The sequence below is a fragment of the Ursus maritimus genome, unplaced genomic scaffold (genome assembly GCF_017311325.1).
Source record: "Ursus maritimus isolate PB19 unplaced genomic scaffold, ASM1731132v1 scaffold_23, whole genome shotgun sequence".
Taxonomy (NCBI): domain Eukaryota; kingdom Metazoa; phylum Chordata; class Mammalia; order Carnivora; family Ursidae; genus Ursus; species Ursus maritimus.
Window position 1 is genome coordinate 37,785,227 of NW_024424786.1, and position 19,296 is coordinate 37,804,522.

General features: G+C 55.5%; 1 protein-coding gene across 5 annotated transcripts in view; it reads left to right on the plus strand.

Annotated features, from left to right (window-relative positions):
* Window positions 1–156: 156 nt before the first annotated feature.
* Window positions 157–19,296, plus strand: part of LOC103678233 (inner centromere protein) — a 24,941-nt gene continuing 5,801 nt past the window's right edge. Inside the window, exons 1-13 of one of the 5 annotated variants that reach the window (XM_040639222.1) lie at window positions 157–339; window positions 3,595–3,741; window positions 4,119–4,232; window positions 5,148–5,947; window positions 11,537–11,588; window positions 12,119–12,173; window positions 12,256–12,358; window positions 13,487–13,538; window positions 13,955–14,072; window positions 14,147–14,281; window positions 14,841–14,852; window positions 18,946–19,055; window positions 19,130–19,250. In XM_040639222.1, coding sequence (XP_040495156.1) covers window positions 3,602–3,741; window positions 4,119–4,232; window positions 5,148–5,947; window positions 11,537–11,588; window positions 12,119–12,173; window positions 12,256–12,358; window positions 13,487–13,538; window positions 13,955–14,072; window positions 14,147–14,281; window positions 14,841–14,852; window positions 18,946–19,055; window positions 19,130–19,250 — 1,812 coding nt within the window. In that variant the 5' untranslated portion in view covers window positions 157–339; window positions 3,595–3,601. Of the gene's footprint in view, window positions 340–3,590; window positions 3,742–4,118; window positions 4,233–5,147; window positions 5,948–11,536; window positions 11,589–12,118; window positions 12,174–12,255; window positions 12,359–13,486; window positions 13,539–13,954; window positions 14,073–14,146; window positions 14,282–14,840; window positions 14,853–18,945; window positions 19,056–19,129; window positions 19,251–19,296 lie in introns of all 5 variants that reach the window. The other 4 variants (XM_040639221.1, XM_040639223.1, XM_040639224.1 and 1 more) reach the window with 4 other exon arrangements.

The following is a 19,296-nucleotide window of genomic DNA, read 5'->3' on the forward strand; positions in this document are numbered from 1 at the left end:
CGCTCCCGGAAGCTGAGCAGGTTAAAGTTTCAGCCCTTCCTTTCCCCGCCTCTTAGTTCCGCAGACGGCCAACCCACGTAGCTAATAGGCGGCCGGGCTGGCGCTTTCTCTTACCTGATTGGTCTAGAGTCTTGCAGCGTCCAGACAAACTTACCGGAGATTGGTCGAATCTTCAGTTTTGAAATTTCGGAGGTTTCGCCGCGCTGCACCGCCCCATTGCTTCTCCGAAGCCGTGAGCCCTGGAGACCCGGAGCTGAGGGTTTGGGCCGGCCGGGGGCTCTGCTAGGGAGGCCGCCGGACTTGGATCGGAGCAGCACTTAGGAGACGCGGTGCAGTCGAGTAAGTGCGCGGGGCGTCCGGCGGGGCTGGGGGTGGTTGGCGATTCTATAGCCTCCCTCCAACTTCAGACCGGGGGCGTGACACCCCCCCTGCTTCGCCCCGCGGCCTGGAAATGGACGGGCGCCACCTCTTCCAAGTGGCGAGGTGATCTGCCTTGGTCCTGGCGCCTGAGATGACCCCTTACCCTCCACCTAGATCACCAGATTCCGAGAGAATAATAACCCTCTCCCCCCCGCCCCTGCTCGGGTGCCTAGCACCCTGTTTTGTGCTAGGAGGCCCTTTGTTGACCTGGAGGCACAGGAAGCGCACACCAACCCGGGATTACGCCAGATGGCATTTCTGTACAGTTAATCCTCGCTCAACACCTCCCCCACCAGCTGAGCAACATTTTAAATTGACCACTTCCGGAGGCCAGTGCTGCTTCTCATTTTGTCCCTTCCCAAGGACGTTCGCAGTCAGCGGTTCAATTCCATCCCGCCGCCCGTGGCTTTCCCTGCGGGTGCCCAGAGCCTAAATTTGGCGCCTGCCTTTCAGGGACAGAAATCCAGCCGGCGGCGTAGCTTGTGGTTACCAGCGCAGTTTAAATCCAGACCCCGCCCCTGATTTACTGGGTGACTTTGACTTAACTTCTCTTTGCCTCAGTTTCCTCATTTGCACGCGGGTATCCTTGAGATCGTGGTGAGAGTTAAATGGGACGGTGCTCCACCTTAGCATCGAGGCAGGACTGAGTAAGTGGGAGCAGCTATTTATGATCGCGACCGGCCTTCACTGAGGTGTCGTAGTCGGTTAAGTGCCCCACTTCCTGCACCTCAAAAAAAAGGCACAGCACAGGAGGCCGGGGGTGGGGTGAGGAGGCGGCTCTGGTCTGGTGTGTGGTGTGAGGGAGGTACTGGGAGAGGAAGGTGAGTTCACTTCTCCCTGGGTGGGATGTTGGGTGCCCTGGGTTTGTGCACACAGGTTCTTACACCCGCGGAAGAGATTTTCTGCTATTCTTTCCAGGAGCTTCTGTGGTACACTGATCTTTCTTTCTCAGTGTCACCTCTGTTCTTACTTACAGTGAGACTTTTTAAGTAGCCAAGCTGAGGTCTCAAAAAAAAAAAAAAAAAAACCCAAAAAACTTTTCCATGGAAGAAGCCTAAATAAGCAGTTATTCGCACTTTGTGAAAGAAATTCTCACCAACTCTGTTGTTTTGAACAAATACTTAGAAAAAAAAGATAGTAAATTGTTGCTTGCTGTAGCTCTTCAGTGAACCTTTGTTTTGGTTTTGGCTTCCTTAAACAATTTTCTCTTTCCTGGCCTGGAACTGGAGTCCCACACTTTGCCAGAGCTGAGCTCTGGGACAGAGGGTCTGGGGCGAGGGATGGCAGCAGAGAGGCCATGCCTGCGATTGGCTGGCTTTAGTGCTGTCTCTGCCCAAAGCTTCTGCCATCCTGCTCAACGGGCCCTACCCTGATTAGTGGGCATCTAGGAGCAGGGGCCTAACCTGTGTATGGCGTGCCCTAACCTGTGTAGAATGGTATCCCTGTGTGTTGCCTGGGGGGGAAAGTACCTGTAGAATGTTTATTTCTAGGCATAGAACTGACAGATGAATTAATTCATTCAATAAGTATTCCTTTTATGCCAGGCACTGTGCCAGGCTCTGAGCTTTTTCATCCGCAAGCAAGACAGACAGGGGCTTGTCCCGAGGAAGCAAATGTTTAGTGGGCAGAGACAGGCAATAAGTTAGATATATAGTTACCCAAGTGCCATGCGGAGAATTGAAATTGATGGATGGGATCGTAGGTGGTGGTCAGGTCCTTCGTGAGTTGCTGAGATCCAGGTACAAATAGGAGGCAGAAGTTTCCAGATAGAGGGCAGATCTTGCTGGAGGAACAAAGGCTAGGGTACCCTGGAGATCAGGCCTCAGGAAGTCTTGTGAAGCTGCAACACGACCTGATTTCAAGCTCTATAAGGGATCAGTGACTTAGTCCCTCCTTCTAGGAGGTTCCATCCTTTTTTTTTTTTTTTTTTTTTTTTTTTTTTTTTTTAAGATTTATTTATTTTAGGAAGAGAGAGAGCGAATGAGAGCATGCACAGTGGGGAGGGGCAGAGGGAGAGAGAAACTCAAGCAGATGTAGGGCTCTGGCTTGGGGCTCGATTCTGCGACCTTGAGGTCATGACCCAAGCCAAAACCAAGAGCTGGCTGTTTAACTGACTGCGCCACCCAGGCGCCCCAACTAGGAGCATCCGTCTTCTGTGGGAGGCTGAGCTCTGCATGGTTCTCGAATTTACGGGTGTAGATCAGAGTGGCGGGTCACTGCCGTGGCATGAGACACACAGTTTGTTATGATGGCTGATGTCCATCACTCATTCATTCCCCCGTAGGGATATTTACTGAGCTCCTGCTGTGACTAAATGAGCACTTCTTCCTGGCCTGGGGCTTTGATGGTGATTTTATAATTGAGCCTTGAGGATAGGTGAGTTGCTGGGTTTTTTAGAAATTAAGAGCCATTGGTTTTGTATTTTTTGTATTTTTTAATACAAATTTCTTTTTGTATTTCTTAAAAATAAGACATTGCTTATCCACTCCCCTTCTGCTCTCTCATCATTTCAGTTTAAGGGAGAAGGCGGTAGGGAGCTCTTTGGAGAGGAGCTTGTCTCTGAATCCCTGCTTTCTTACCAACTCCTTTGGAATGCAGAACCCTCTGTTCACTGGCCTTTGGAAGAAGCAGTTGGAGCTGATGTTCTTTGGCCCGATGCCAGGGGTCAACTTGTGTGTAGCTCAGGGTGGCTGTGTCTAGCCCTTGCTCACCCACAGGTAGTAAGAGGGGAACCCACAGGCCTGTGATTGGGCAGGTAGAGAGGGGTCCTGTGCTGGCTGCAGTTTCTCCCTAATCCAGGAAAGTGGTTGGCCATGCCTTGTCATTTTAAGACCTGGAAAAGGCCATCTGTAAGGGCCGTTGCTACCAGAATTGGCTGGGAAGTGTGGACTTAAGGGAACAGTGGGCTGTGGGTGGCATTGGGGCGGTCGATTGGGAAGGCGTTTGAAGAGCAAGAAGGGTGGGCCCTTCTTTTTGCAAAAATGAGGCTAGTGGATTGGCATTTGGGATTTTGCACCTGTGGGGGTGGCTGCGAGCAGGAAGAGGCTCTGATTCAGGTACTGGGTGGTTGTGGCTGGGGGGATGGGTGCTGTGCCCTGGCAGGGTCTTCCCCTGGAGGAGGTCCCAGCCCCCAACCCTGAGCCCTTGTGCCTCTTGTCTGCTTTCACCAGATAGAGTCACCATGGGGTCGACAGCCCCAGGGCCCATTCACCTGCTGGAGCTGTGTGACCAGAAGCTCATGGAGTTTATCTGCAACGTGGACAATAAGGACATGGTGTGGCTCGAAGAGATCGAGGAGGAGGCCGAGCGCATGTTCACCAGGTAAAGGCAGGGGCGTGCTGGCAGGAGGTGCTTTGGGGGCACAGCAGCCTACATCCCTACCTGACCCACAAGACAGGCTGCCAGGCATCCCTCCAGGGTGCCCGGTGTGCTGGGGGCTGCCCTTGGATCATGGGAAGGAGGGGAGGTGGTGCTGGGCTGGCCCTCGGGGTGGGGCTGCGGAGGCTTGCCTGGTAGCCTTGCTCTGCTCTGTGTCTCTGCGAGGAAGCCCCAAGTGCCTGGCAGGGGCCTTGCTCATGGCCTGCAAGTCATCCCAGCTCAGCTTGTCACAGCCAGGAAAGGGGTGGGGCAGGCTGGGTCGGGGAATGGGCTGGCGGTTCTGGAGCAGCTTTGATCATCACCCTCCTTGTACCAAACAGAGAATTCAGCAAGGAGCCCGAGCTGATGCCCAAAACACCTTCTCAGAAGAACCGGCGGAAGAAGAGACGGGTTTCTTATATTCAGGATGAAAACAGAGACCCCATCCGGAAAAGGTGGGAGGATGGTCAGCTGGGCAGGTGGGGTCTCTGGAGGCCTGGTTCCCCACCAGGAGACTTTGATTTGCAGGTGTTCACGGGGAGCGGAGGCCGGCAGGAGTAGTGGTGGATGCCATGTGGGCTGTGTTGCGGGGTAAAATGTCCCAGGGAAATAAAGCACGACCCAATACCATGGAGTCCAGTGTGTGTGTGTGTGTGTGTGTGTGTGTGTGTGTGTGTGTGTTTGTGTTTGTTCTACGTCTTGGAGGATGGGAAGGATTTCTAGAGGTGGGAGAAGAAAAAGAATACAACCTTCTGCTCGGTGAACTGAACCAGAGTTCTGGACCAGGGTTCCCCCTGTTGCCATACTTGATAATTCCCCGTGGAAATGACCATGGGCTGCAGGGTCCTAGGGGAAAGAGGCTGGGTCTTGGGGTCAGGTAGTCCCTAGCTCATGCACCGTCGCTCTGCCCCGTTGTGGCTGGGTGTCCTTGGGTTAATTTTCCACCTTTGAGCCTCAGTGTGCTCATCTCTAAGGTGACGAGGGTGGTCCCTGCCTCTCAGGGCCGCCTTGTAGATGAAGTGACAGCATGAGTAGAGCCTTCAGCAAGATGCTTGGCGCAGTGTGATCTCAGCGGGAAGTTTGTGTGAATTTAATCTTCCTGGCAGTTCTGCGAGGTCTGGCATTATCCCGATTCATAGGTAAGGAGGCTGAGGCTCAAAGAGGAACAGCCAGGGGTCTCGGCTGGGGGTTGGCCCAGCCTGGACTAGAGCCTTGGTCTTCCGCCTCCAAGCCCTCTGATCCATACTCCATGTGACCTAGTGGCTCCTGGGGAGATCGGTGGCTCCTGGGAAGATCGGTGCCACCTGCTCGATTTTAGGGGTGCCCCTTGCCCTGTCGGGTTGTCTCAGCTTCTGCTCTGCTGCCTCCAGCAGGTTGTCCCGCAGAAAAACCCGGAGCAGCCAGCTGAGCTCCCGGCACCTCCGTAGCAAGGACAAGGCGGAGAAGCTGGCCACGGTGGTCGGGGAGAACGGCTCTGTCCTGCGGCGGATGACCCGCGCTGCGGCTGCAGCTGCGGCGGCCACTGCGGCATTAGCCGCCCCTTCGCCCAGCCCTGAGTCTCCCACAGCCCTGACCAAGAAGCTTGAGAATAGCCTGGCCCAGGGCCCGCTGGTGCCCGTGGTGGAGATCAGCGTCAGGGAGCGCCGCAGTGCCGAGCAGCACCTCTGCCGGCTCCAGTCCGCCCAGACGCCTTCTCCGGCTCTGTCCCCTCCAGCCGCAGCTCCCACCGACCACAGCATCTCGATATCGGAGGAGGAATCAACCCCCAAGAAGCCAGAGGCTGGGAGACTGGAATCTGTCACTGTGAGCTCTCTGATGGCCACACCCCAGGACCCCAAGGGCCGAGGGGTCAGAGCAAGCCGGTCAGCCTCCAAGCTCAGGATCGCGCAGGCTTCCCCTGGCCTGCAGGACCTGTCGGGCTCTCCCGCCTCCCCGTGGCAGGAGCGGGTGCTGGCTGCCATCCTGCCGGATAACTGCTCAACGCCCACGGGTACCCGCGTAGACCCGCAGTCAGTGCGGCGCAGCCTGATTGCGCCGTCCTCCCCTGGCCGCCAGGTCTCGCTGGCCCAGAAGTACTCCCTGGTGGCCAAACAGGAGAATTATGTCCGCAGGTCAAGCAGGATTGGCAAGAAAGCCACCGAAAAGCCAGCTGCCTCCGCCCGCATCATCTGTGAGTCTGGGGGGTGGGGCTCAGCAGTCGGTGGGGGCGCTGTGGAGGGTCCTTGGTGCTTGGCTCAGCCAGAGGAGCTCTGGGGAACCATCTAGCAAGGAGCTGTCTCTAGAACTTTCTGCAATGGTGTGAATGTTCCCTGTCCGTGCTGTCCCCTACCATAGCCACTGCTAGCCACATGTGGCTGTTGAGCCCTCAGAAAGTGGCTAGTGTGATCGAGGAACTGAATTTTTAGTTTTATTACATTTTACTTAATTTATATTTAAACTAGTGGCTGTCATATTGGACAGCGCAAATGTAGTCCAACCCTCTTATTTTACAAATGAGGAAACTAAGGTCCAGGAAGGTTGGCCACAGTGTCCCTGTGATTAATGGCCACGTTGAGGCTCAAACCTAGGCCTTTTCCCCGGGGCCGGTGTGTTCCACTTTCTTGCCACAGAGGCTCACGTAGATTGCCCATGTTTGTAGGCCGCCTCCTGGTAGCGCAACTGCTGGTCTGGAGATACTGAGGGAAAGAGATGGGGGTGCTCACTGCAGCAGGCTCATTCTGGAAGGACAGAGAACTCAGCCATTTACCTGCCCCGTGAGCAGGTTACAGAAACTTCGTGGGCCTCAGCTGTTAATGTTAGCCTTCTTTTTTTTTTTTTTTTAAGATTTATTTATTTGAGAGAGATAGTGTGCACACAAGGGGGGAAGGGCTGAGAGAGGGAGAGAGGCTTAAGCAGACCCCCTGCTGAGTATGGAGCTCATCCCACAATCCCCAGATCACAACCTGAGCCGAAACCAAAAGTCAGAGGCTTAACCTTAACTCACCGCGTCACTCAGGCGCCTCTCACGTTAGCCACTTTATCAGCATCTGGTCCCAGCTCAGGGGACCATTGTTCTGGTGGGAGTAGCTGTTATGAGCCACAGAGGAGGATAGGCAGCTGTAAGAGTCAGGGCTGGCAGCCTGGAGGAGGTGGGGTCTGAGCTGGGAGGGTTTTGAAGGATGCCCAGGCTTTTGGCAGGTGGGAAAAAATGGGAGGAAAGGTATCCCTGGCAGAGGGAACAGCCTGTACGAGGACCCAGAGGAATAACTTGGCAAGTGATGGGGTATCTTGGGCTCATGTGCCACACAAGGGGCTTGGGCTTGACTCCACTCACGCGGAGGATGTGGTTCCTTGATGGTTGTTGAAAGGTCCCTGGCACTGTGTGAAAATGGCCAAAAGGAAGGAAGCGAAGGAGGCAGGGAGACCAGGGAAGAGGCTGCTGCCAGGGTCCAGCCAGAGGACGGCGAGGCAGTGGGGTTGATGGAGAAGGGCCAGGTTTTAAGTGACTTTGTCTTAAAATTGGGGTCACTGCCTGCCTGGCACTTCCAGATGTACGAAACACTAGATTCTCATTTGCTAACAGCAACACTGCTAGCCTGTTAGAATTCCTGGCCACTTTACAGAGGAGGAACCTGAAGCTTATGGTGGCCACCGAATCTATAAAATTGGGAAGCGGGCTTGAGCCCCACGTTTCGGCCTTCCTGGGATGGTGGGCTGCTTGCTGTGGAGGCCTTATGGAGAGCCCTGGAGTGGGGTTCGGTCTGGCAGGTAAGGGCGCCTCACCTTGCCAGGTCTTTTCCCCACTTGGGGAAGGACTTGCTCCGGGTCCTGGGGCCTGAGGACAAGTAGTCCGGGCGCCTGGCACACTGTCCGTTTTTGGATTGTCAGAACGGCTGAGATGTGTCTGACTTGCCTTGGTGGTTACCTCAGGCCTGAATCTGATCCTTGGAAGGGGTCTGATGGAGCAGGTGAGCCTGGAGCTCCAGAGGGAGGGCGGGGGAGAGACTAGACAAGTCTGTCTCACTCTGAGCGCAGGGCTCATCCACCTGGAAGTGGAAGGAGGAGGGAAAGGAGGGAGACAGTAAAACGTGGCAATGGTAACCTTGGGCACATCCTTCTCAGGACCTCAGTTTTCCCATCTGTTAAATGGTGACAACACCTGCCTTTGAATGTGGATAGAGACCCCATCTTAATGCTTGGGTATGGTACCGGCTCAGTCAGTCTTCGCCATAAAACCCAAGAAGGCCTGTGTTCCTGATGCTCAGTCTGGGTGTGGCCAGGCTGACCCTGACCTGAACTGGGCTGCGAGAGTGTGGAACAGTGAGGGGAGAGGCTTCCTGGAGACCTTCCTGATGCCCAGGCTCGGGCTTGGCTGGCCAGGCAACTTGGAGTGAAGGGGGAGGGGGGTGTCTTAGTTTGGGTCCCTCAGAAGCAGCCTTGATGTCAGGATTTGAGTGCAACTTGTTAACTTTGGAGGCGCGGGAAACGCCTGCAGCGGGGTCGTGGGGAAGTGAGACAGGAAGGCCTGCCAGTGAAGGGGCCTGGTGCTGTGGGGGAGCCCCTGGAAGTCAGGTGGAACACTGAGGCGAGGGGCTGCCGGGCAGGGGCTTTCATCCCCTGTGCTCCTGGCCTGGCGCACTTTGGCCAGATCGAGCTGTTGGGCAAAGAAATGGTACAGCAGTTGACGACGGGTGGGTGGGCTCTAAAGCCGTTAGGCAGAGGCCACTTCAAAGTTTTTGGAGGGTCCTGCTCTTTGGGGTCCCCCAGCCACCTCTGCATTGGGGAACCGCCGATCTGTCCCTCTGCCAGGACTGATGCCATCTCTCTGCCACCACACCAGGCCTGAGACCCAAATGGCATAGAGATGGCACTGAACATTCCAGAGGAGTCCTTGTGCTGGCAGAAGAGTTGTGCAGTCACGTGGCCTCTCCTCATCCCTCTGCTCCCTCACTGAGCCCTGAGCTGGGATGGGAAACAAGGGGAGGGGGCGCCTGGGTGGCACAGCGGTTAAGCTTCTGCCTTCGGCTCAGGGCGTGATCCCGGCGATCTGGGATCGAGCCCCACATCAGGGAAACAAGGGGAGCCATTTTGGCTCCTGGACCCCGCAGGTGGGAGCAGGCCGGGCTCTGTAGCGCTCCCTCCTGCTGCCCCAGGCCCCACTACACCCCCGGAAGCAGGGTCCTGCTGTTCTTCTCTCTCTGCCTCACAGTTTGCTGCTCCAGCCCTTTGTTCTTTTCCCCTCCTTCCCTTCCTCCCATGGGCACCGCCTGGCTTCACCCAAGCTGTCTCTGAGCTTCCCTTCAGAAAAGCCTGCCCTTACCTGCCTCACGGCCTTTGCAGGTGCTGTGCCTTTTGCCTGGACCAGCAGCTCTCAACTTTCAGGCTAAGCACCTGCTTTCAGTCTTAAAAATTACGGAGGACCCCAAGAGCTTCTGATTATGAGGGTTCCGTCCACTGATAGTTACTGTATTAGAAACTAAAACTGCGGGATTGAAAATGTTTCAGTATTATTTAATATTTTATTCTCTGTAGTCCTATTACGGTGATACTGAAGATGAAGAAAATTATTTAATACTTTGATATTAAAAAAAGCCCATTATCTATTAACGTTAGATTTCTTTTTTTTAATGAATAAAATAAATAACTCTTCTCCGAAACAAAACAGTAATGAGGACACTGGCACACTTCGACATCTTGCAGATCTTTTGAACGTGTGGCTCAAAAGAAAGCAGCGGGTTCTGTGCTCCGTCTGTTGCCTTGTGTTGTTTGGGGTAAAGCATATGAAGACAAGTTGGCCTCACGCAGATACGTAGTTGGAAAAGAGTGGAGTACTTTAAAGAGTCTTTTCAGATAATTGTGCACATTCTTTTTTTTTTTTTGATAATTTGGGCATAACCCAAAACAAGTGGCTTCTTAGATGCTCCTTGCAGTGTGAAATCCAAAACTATCCTTGATCCCACCTTGGTCTGTCTTGCACTTTGAATGGAACTTTTAGCCACGTCTGATTTTGTAGCCTTGTGCATTGGTCATTTGGAAAAATACTATGTTACTGAGTTATGTGCACCTTCCAGGTTGTTGACACCCTTCCTCATCTGTTTTTTAAAAAAACACACATTTGTTTTCTGATCTCATGGGAAAAGTCTGTAGGTATTGGGAAGCTATGAAGCTCATGGTAGTGCACACATATTTTTTTAAATTTTATTTTTTGCCTTTTCTTGGAGGGGCCTCATTTTTTAATTGTTGGCAGCAAATATTATTTATTGTCTTATATTAAGTGACAGACTGACTTCATTTTTTAAGAAAATGTCTGCCAAGTATCCAAGATGGAATAGCCATGGTTTGCCAGTTGCCTTTTCAATTAAAAATATTTCCGTGAAAAGTGGTTAGTTGGGCTGGGTACTCAAATATGGGCGCTTTCTGCAGAGACACGGGTGGGCAGCAGAGGGCACCACGCAAACTTTCCACTCTCAAACTTTCATATGGAGGATTCCGAAGGCATGTATTTAAGTTTAGATTTGATAAAATTCATTGTTTTTACTCCTTCATCAAGGACATTCTTAAGTGAAACTGGACATTTCTGTGCTGAGCGTGTGAACAGTTTGGTTTCACGACCTCCATCTGGCGCTCAGGCTCCAGCAGTGTCACCTAGCATTGCTTTTGCACTTTTGGGGCAAATCCCAGCACAGTGAAAAGGGAAAATTATGTTTTTGTGTTATGATGGAAACAGGACTTCACGGATCCTGCCGGAAAGGGTCTTCTTGGGCACTTGACTTCCAGAAGTCCGAGAGTGCGCTTTGAGAACCTCTGGCCTGGGCATCCTTCTCCCTGCCAACCCTGCCCCTTTGTGACCTTCTTTTCCTTCACGTCACAGCCTCTAGACCAGCTCAGGTCCCATCCCCCTTATGGTCTTTCAAAATCCTCTGCTCTGTCTTGTCATCACACATACCACATGTCTTCCGCAGGATTATTTGATGGTAATACAGACCGGATACTGGCTCTGTTTTGCTCACCATTGGGTCTCCGGGGCCTGGCTCAGGGCCTGGTACATAGTAGGCCCTCAAAGAATAATTGTGGAATGAATTAGCTGCTTTTTGTTGGGCCCCATGCTGGATGTTGGGGGCCTGGAATCAGACATTCCCAAGATACTCCCAGGCTGGTGAAGGAGCCAAGACGTGCCCTCAGATGGGCAGGTTGCCAGCTAGGGAGCAGTAGGAGACATAAAGCAGCAACTCTACTGAGGCTGCTAGGAGCAGAGAGAATGTGCTCAGGGCCTCTGTACGTGGTGAAGGGAGGGGTTTCTGGGATGGAGAGGGCCTACGTCTAGTGAAGAGGAGTCTCTGGGCTGGAGAGGGCCTGGGTCTAGTGAAGGGAGGGGTCTCAGGTGGAAAGGGCCTGGGTCTAGTGAAGAGGGGTCCCTGGGGTGGAGAGGGCCTGGGTCCAGCGAAGGGAGGGGTCTCAGGTGGAGAGGGCCTGGGTCTAGTGAACAGGGGTCCCTGGGGTGGAGAGGGCCTGGGTCCAGTAAAGGGAGGTCTCTGAGGTGGAGAGGGCCTGGGTCCAGTGAAGGGAGGGGGTCTCAGGTGGAGAGGGCCTGGGTCTAGTGAAGAGGGGTCTCTGGGGTGCAGAGGGCCTGGCTCTAGTGAAGGGAGGTCTCTGAGGTGGAGAGGGTCTGGCTGCAGGTGAAGAGTGGCCAAGCCCCAACCAGCACCTGGCTCTCTGGGCCTTTTGGAGTGGCGCCTGGCCAGTTTCTGAGGCATCATTTATTCATTTGTTTTCCCCTCAGGTCACAGTTACCTGGAGAGGCTCCTGAATGTTGAGGTGCCCCAGAAAGTTGGGTGAGTTCAGTTCCAGGGCTTGGGGACCTTTCCAGGGCTGGGCAGGGCACACGGATTCCTGTGCAGGTGAGCCCCAGGGCTGGAAGCATTTCCTGTGCTGAGCTTTCCCTCCTGGGGAGGACTGCCTACTGCTGCAGCCCCACCCTGTTCTAACCAGGCAGCAAATCAGGCAGGTGTCATCCCTGGCCTGGCCTTGACTCCTCCAAGCCTTACCCTGGGGCGTGGGCTCCATGGGTTGTCAAATTCAAAGGGCCTGCTGGCCTCACAAGAGACAAGAGACAGACAGTGGCTCATCCGGCACGCGGGGTTGGGGTGGAGCCGGGGTCCCGAATCAGGCCCTGATGCAGTGAGTGCACCGAATTCAGAAGCTGACCGCCCTTGTCTGCCCAGGCGGCAGACACTCCAGGGAGCCCCGGGCTCTGGCTGCTGTCCTCCTGGCCTGCCTGGCAGTGTGGGTTTGTGACCCAGGCCCTGTGAGGAGGACTCAGGCTGGCTGAGCGGGTCCCATATGCCTCTTGCTCTGTTTTCAGCCCTGAGCAGAAGCCCAGTGAGGAGGCTGAGCCTGTGGAGTCAGATGAGCCAGAGGTAAGGCAGCAGGCCGGGGAGAGGAGGGCTCAGGGGCCTGGGAGTCCCAGGTGAGACCCCAAAGCCTCGGTTCCTCCCCCAGGTCCCCAAGAACGTGCCCCGCAGTGCCACCAAGATCGCCATTAGCACACCTGGCTCGCGGCCTGTGGCTGGTGGCCAGGAAACGCCCTCTGAAGGGCAGCAAGGTGAGTGTCTCTGACCTGCCATGTACAGAGACCAGGGCCGTGCTGGCCTTAGTGGCCTTGGCCTGACTTTCTGTCTGGGGAGAGGGAAGCCCATATCCTGCACTATCGGCCAAAGGTAAATGAGACCCAGGGGTGTGTAGATCTCCTTTGGGTCCGCAGGTTTCATCGCCCAGCTTTTGGCTAGAGCTGCTCCAAGGGCCATGTGAGTGGCCACGGTTGGCCGGTGTATGAAGCCGGGTGGGGGTGGGGGGCCTGAATTGGGACATTGACTGTGAACGTGCAGGTCAGAGACTTGAACCCCTCTCCTGGGGGCAGTGGAAGGAACTCTGCGCTGGGGTGTGAACACCTGGCCTTGTTGTGTCTCTGCCATGGGCTCACTTCTCACCTTTGTGGGTCCCCTGTGTGCAGAGGACAGGAGAGCTTTGGGCTCAGGCAGCCCCAGGCTGCCAGAGGCCTGGCTCATGTCTCCTTAGTGGGAAGAGCACGATAGCTGCGAGGTCTTTGAACAAGGCTTCCCAGCTCTATGAGGGGGTCAGGGACAAGGGCCAAGCCAGCCCTGTAGCCCACAGGCAAGCTGCGAGGTCCCTTTGGAGGAGAGTGTTAAACGGGAAGGGGAGATTGGCTCTTTTCCTGAGCAGTGAAACAAAATGTACTGACCCCACACCCCACGTGGGGACCCTGCACAGGAGCCCTTCTCTCCTCCTATCATGCTGACCCCAGCTAATAGGCCTGGAGGAGTGGGGTTTTGAGGCTGGGTAACAGGTCTGTTAGAGTTTACAATTTCCATAGGCTTCAGCTCCTGGAAGTTACCCACCCCCCAGCTCTCAGTGTTAGAGGTGGATGAGACATGGTTGGGGTCACCTCAATAGGATTGTCCTGCCATTCTTGTCACAGGGGCCAGGCATGGGGGGTGAGGGGTCCACGGACTGGGCATAGCATGCTGGGCTCTGGATGTCCCCACATTTCTCAAGGCCAGTCGGTGCTGAGGCTGATGGCTTCTGCCAGTGGCCACCCTGGGTTCTGCCAGGAAGAGAGCCTAGCCCCTGCCATGGCTGCTCCTGGTGGGGGGGCGCTGGCTGACCCCTCCAAGCTGTCCCTGCAGCCTCACCGAAATTGCTGTCTTTACAGAGCCCAGGACTGACCAAGCAGATGGCCCCAAGGAGCCACCCCAGAGTGTCAGGTTTGCGTCTTGGCAGGGCCATGCCAGCAACGATCCTGAGGGGCCCAGTGGGGCGTGAACCTTGAGTCCTTGTTCGGGGAGGGTGGGCCTGTGGTCGGGGGCCTCTGTTTCTTCTCGACAGCGGTGGGGCCTAGTGCTCCGGCTCAGCGAAGGAGCTGGCACCCCGCTATGAGACAAACCCGGTCTGGGAGTGGGTGACCGGATCCTAGACCCCGTCGTCTGCATCCTCCTGGCTGCACGACCAGGACAGGGCAGCACAGCGTTGGTCAGGGAGATGCCACGTCAGCAGTGCTGTTTAGTCTGGGGCCCTGTGCTCGGCCCATTTTGTTCACAGGGTGACCTTGTATGGGTGTGGCTGGGGCTCTGGGAGGGTCCGGGCTCAGCCCTGTGATGCGGCTCTCGCCACGCTGGGGCAGGAGGAAGCGCAGCTACAAACAGGCGGTGAGTGAGCTGGACGAGGAGCAGCAGCTGGAGGAGGAGGAGCTGCAAGCCCCCAGGAGCAAGACCCCTTCCCCGCCCTGTCCAGCCAGCAAGGTGAGTGGGCATCTGCCCTCCCTTGGTGCCCAGCATGCGCACACGCATGGCCTTACCCCGGTCCTCATCCACAGGTGGTGCGGCCCCTCCGGACCTTCCTGCACACCGTGCAGAGGAACCAGATGCTCATGACCCCGACCTCGGCCCCCCGCAGCAGTGTCATGAAATCCTTCATCAAGCGCAACACTCCCCTGCGCGTGGACCCGAAGGTGAGGGAGCCCGTCCGCCTGGCCGAGCTTTGCTGGAGCTGGGCCAGCGCGGCTGCAGGCTCCAGTCTGTCCCCTCGGCTGCTGGGAGTAGCGTGGATCTGGGCCAAGGCGGCTGTGACCTGGCCCTGGTCAAGAGCCAGCTGCATCCTCTATGGCCATGGGCTGCCTCAGCATCGGAGGACTGTCCTGGCTCCCTGGGCTCTGCACTGCGGCTTAGAGGCTCAGCGGCTCAGAGGCTTCGCGGCTCAGCGTGACGCCTGGGCCTCGGCTGCTGAGCTGGGAAGTGGTAGAAATGGCATAGCTGACCAGTGCCATGGCCATCCATCCCCATGCTCCCCGCAACCCTCTGGGGGCTGGAGTAGCTAAGGTGAGGGACACACGTGGACGCTGTGCTCACTGGGGAGGACGGCTGGTGAGATGGGAGGAGGCAGGGGGCTGCTGATGAGAGGCTGCGGGCCCCACGCCGATGCTGGCATGGCCAAGAGGGTAGCCTGCTTTCAGGGCGTCCCCCAGCCTGGCATTAACTCCTGGCTTTTTCCTTGTCTCCTCTCCCCCACAGTGCAGCTTCGTTGTAAGTAAAGCCTTTTCCTGTCCCGGTAACCTAGCTCCCACTAGCACTTACCAGCGGTAGCCCTGCTCCTGCAAACCCACCAGCGCCTGTAGAAGCACTAACATGGGAAGTGGAGGGGGAACGGCCGAGGGGGTGGAGAAGCCGGAGGCGCTGGGTGGCTGCCTGGAGACGTCCAGCCCTTCCGGTGTCCTCCCCCTGCAGGGTCTGTCCTCTCTGCCCTTGTCTCTGCTTCCAGGAGGACGAGTGTTGATCTCAGAGCCTCCCTGAAGCCAGAGGAGGCAGAGGGGGTGTGGCCTGCGGCTACTTATGGGGGTCACAGCTTGAATTTCCCCATAGCACCTCCCGCCCTGCTCCCCAGCACCGGGCTCCCCCTCGGGGTCTGGGGCTGCGAAGAGAACAGATAAGTTGTCTCTGATCCCCAGAGCCACTGAGATTGATGGGGTCACAGACCTGAGCTACTTGCCTTGAGAGGCGGAGCAGTGGGGGGATACCAGGGTTGAAGGCTGGGTCTGGTGGGGGTGGCGGTGGAACTGTCAACAGCGGCCTCTGGAGAGAAGGCCACAGAAGCTGTTCTCTTCTCAGATACCTCAGAGCTGAGCTGGGCCACGGGCCCTGAGGAAGGAGCCCCAGATAGCCGGGATCGGCTCATCCTGGAGTCTTGGCTTCCTGGGGTTTCCTTTGTTCCCGCTGGCGCTTTGAAGGGCCTCCTACTAGGAGGGCTTCTGCCTCTAGCTGAGGGCCTGGGGCTTGGTAGGTCAAGGGGCTTCTCAGCAGCTGGACAGGTAGGCCCTGAACTTTCCTCCGGTCCCCTTTGGTTGAACGAGGCGATGGCATGCCTTCTAATGTGCAGGCGAGCAGGCTGTGTGGCCTTCCACTCCTGTTGTGTGCCAGACCCCTGCTAGGCACCTGGGCCCACAGCAGCGAACCGGACTTGGCCTTGCTCTTCCTATAGAGAACTCCCATGCCCCACACAGACGGTTTGGAACCTGACAGGCCTCGTGGGGATGACTGAGAGGTCCGGGGAGCTGCCCTTTCCTGCTTTGGGGAGCCCAGATCCCTCACCGGGCATCTGGGGGTGGTGGACCTGTTCTCAGGAGACAGGGGGCCTAAGTGGGTCATAGGGACCTCGGGGCCTTGGACTAGTTTCCTAACCTTTGGCTGAGTGTCCTTTGTCTACAAAAGGAGATCGAGGTTGCTTCATAGAAATGGATGAGCCAGAATCCTGTGTTCCAAGCACCCAGCACAGGGCTTGGTATGAAATGGTTTTTGGTAAGAGGCAGAGGGCCTGCTCGGTTGAGGTCCCTGGAGGCAGAAGGGCCTCCACAAGCTTTTGGTTTTCTCACCTGCTACTTTGGCCTCGATGGTGACCTCTGGGGAGCAGGGACAGCCCAGCCCACCTTGGAGGCTTGGGGCAGAGGGCGAACGTGGATTCTATGACACGGACAACTCTTGCTTTCTTCTATAAAATTCGCAATGCTCAGGATAGTTTCCCTGACCTGTGTTGGGAGATTTTAGGACTCAAACTTCGAGAGTAAAACCGGTTTTGCTGAGCCCTGTAGGAAGCTGGAGTCTGGTTGGCACTTGGGGCAGGAAGAGAGGGGAGTGGGCCCTCCAGGTACTATGTGACCTTTGCCTCCCAGGTGCTTTCCTCACCGGAGAGCAGGGGGTGGGAGTCGACTTCTGATTTCTCCTGCTTGGGTGACCTTGAACCTGCAGAGTTACACCTTTTACCAAATGTGGAGTGTTCGCAGCCACTATTGCTAAGAAGTTCTGCTTCAGTACTGCGTTCTTGCCTCTCCATCGTGGATGGCAACAACACCCATGCCTGCGGCGGGCCTCCCTGTGTGTCTTGCAGTCCTTCAGGCTCGGTTCATTTCTCTTCAGCAGTTTTTTCTCTCTGGATCAGATACACTTTGTTGACTTATCTTCATGTTTACTGACATGTGCCTGTCTTTCTCATTCTGCTCTTGGACCTTGGCTCTGAATTTTTTAATCTCCGTTTCTGTATTTTGAGCTCTAAAATTTCCAATTTGCCTTTTTCTAGATCTTCTCTTTGCTGAGATTTCTCTGTTTTGCCAGTTGTCTTAAGAAAATGATTACTGTCAAAACACAGCCATAATAGCGGCTGTGATGTCTTTGTCAGAGAAGTCTAACATCTGTCATCTTGGCATTGGTGGCTTCTGATTGTGTTCACGTGGGAGCTGAGATTTCGCTGGTTCTCTGTGTACTAGGAATTGTGGATTATATCCTGGCCATTTTGCGTATCATGTTATGAGGCTGCGTGTTATTGAAATCTTATAAAGAATGTTGGTATTTTGCTCTGCCAGCGACCCACCTGGTTTGGTTCAGGCTGCAGGCAGGGATATGGTTCCTATGTTCAGATTTCAAAGCCTCTGCCATGCTCTTTGGATCTGTCCTGGGTGTGCTGGTCGGTGGTCAGGATAGGATCTGGCAGGTGGTCTGTGAGTTTAATTCTCCAAAGTTCTTGGTGTAATAGGGTCAGACCTACGTATCTGCAGCTCGTGGCTGAGCCCTGGCATTCACAAACAGCCTTACAGTGTCGTTTTCTCCGTCTATCTCGTACATTTCCCTTCTCTGGGGATCCCCCTCTCCATCCTCCCTCCAGGAAGCTGGGCCTTTAGTTACCCTGGTGTGCTGCGTGCGTCCACGCCTACATCCAGAGTCACCTGGTTGGGGGGGACAGAGAAGACCAAAAGCCTTGTCACAGCCTTCTGGGATCACAGCTCCGCAGTGTGACTCTTCAGTTCCTATAACTGCTGCTGTCCCCACTGCCACAGGGTTGCTTGTGGCCTGCGGCACGAGAGGAGGAAGAAAAGGACAAACTGAAATTGGGGTTTCTGCATACTCTGCGCATTAGATGTTCCCTTTCCACTCCCTGAGTCGGAACGAGAGGGCCTCTCCCAGATTTTGTCTGTCTGCGCCCCACGGGTCCCTCTGGGGTTTCAGATCTTATTGAGTTTAGAGGAGAGGAAACATAGTGGTAAACTTCCTGAGGGTTTAGTGATGCCTCAAAGCCTGATCTTCTCCATCTGTCTGCTCACACAGGCCTCACATAGCTGCTCCGTGCACTCAGGTTTTATGGCCACATTCAGTGGGGAGGCCGTGTGTACCAGGTTGTATCTACCCTCAACCCAGAGGAGCCCTGCTCTCCATCTTTAGGGTCGTATTGCCTTGGGGCCAGATTTCTAGGTGGGAAATCTGCGGTCAAGGTCAGAGGCTAAGGGGAAATGGACAGTCACTCATGCAGGGAGAGGGGCCTGTGGGTGCCCGAGCCCAGAGGTGAGGGTCTGATGGGAGCCAGGAGAGGGCGATGCAGGGTGGCTCTGGTCCAGGTCCCAGCCCCCACCCTCATGCCCTTGGCCATCAGGGGGCAAGGACCAGTCTTGTCCTTGGCCAGGGAGGGCTCGGAGCCCCCACCTATGCCCTCTAGTTGCCCACCGCTGTGCCTCTGCGGCTTTCTGGGCATGCGGAGGAGAAGGGCTCCATCATTGATCTGCTCCACAACCAACTAGTACTTTAAAAAAGTCGTAAAAATCATCATGTACCTGTTATCACAGGGAGTTTGGAAAAGAGGCCATCCTTAATATATCTCCCCAGCCTGTAGTAATCTGTTAGCATTTGGCCATCCTTCATTTTTTTCAAATATCGAGAAACACAAAAGAGTGTGCGTGTGTATACACATAGTATAAAAGTGACAGAGCATAGTACTAATAGATGAACACTTATGTACCCACCACCCCCCGTGTGGAATGTTAACTGTAACTTCTACAGCCGTCTGTCCCTTCCCGGTCTCCTCCTTCCTTCTGTTCCCAAGTGCACTTTAACATAGTTACAATCAGAACATATATCCAATTTTGAGCCTGACTTTTGTGCTGCTGCGACTTAGCAGGGTTCAGTCCAGGGCACTTGGGAGGCCTTCGGGTCCCCCCAGAAGGACTGCAGCCCCAGGCCTCAATCTGGTTGGGGAGGGAGGCATGTTTGGGGGTGACTCTGCCTCTCAAGCAGTCTGGCCGGGGCCGGGGGTTCCCTGCTGCACCAGGGCCTTGTTCAACACCCCCCACCCCCACCCCAGGAGAAGGAGCGGCAGCGCCTAGAGAACCTGCGGCGGAAAGAGGAGGCCGAGCTGCTCCGCAGGCAGAAGGTGGAAGAGGACAAGCGACGGCGGCTGGAGGAGGTGAAGCTGTAAGTGCTCGGGCTCCTGACCCCGGCCTGCCCCGGCCTCGGCTTGGTTCCCCACGACTGCCCTGTGCCCGCAGGAAGCGTGAGGAGCGCCTCCGCAAGGTGCTGCAGGCCCGGGAGCGGGTGGAGCAGATGAAGGAGGAGAAGAAGAAGCAGATCGAGCAGAAGTTTGCTCAGATCGACGAGAAGACCGAGAAGGTGCGAGCCTCAGGCTGGTGGGCAGCCATGCTCGGGGGGGGGGGGG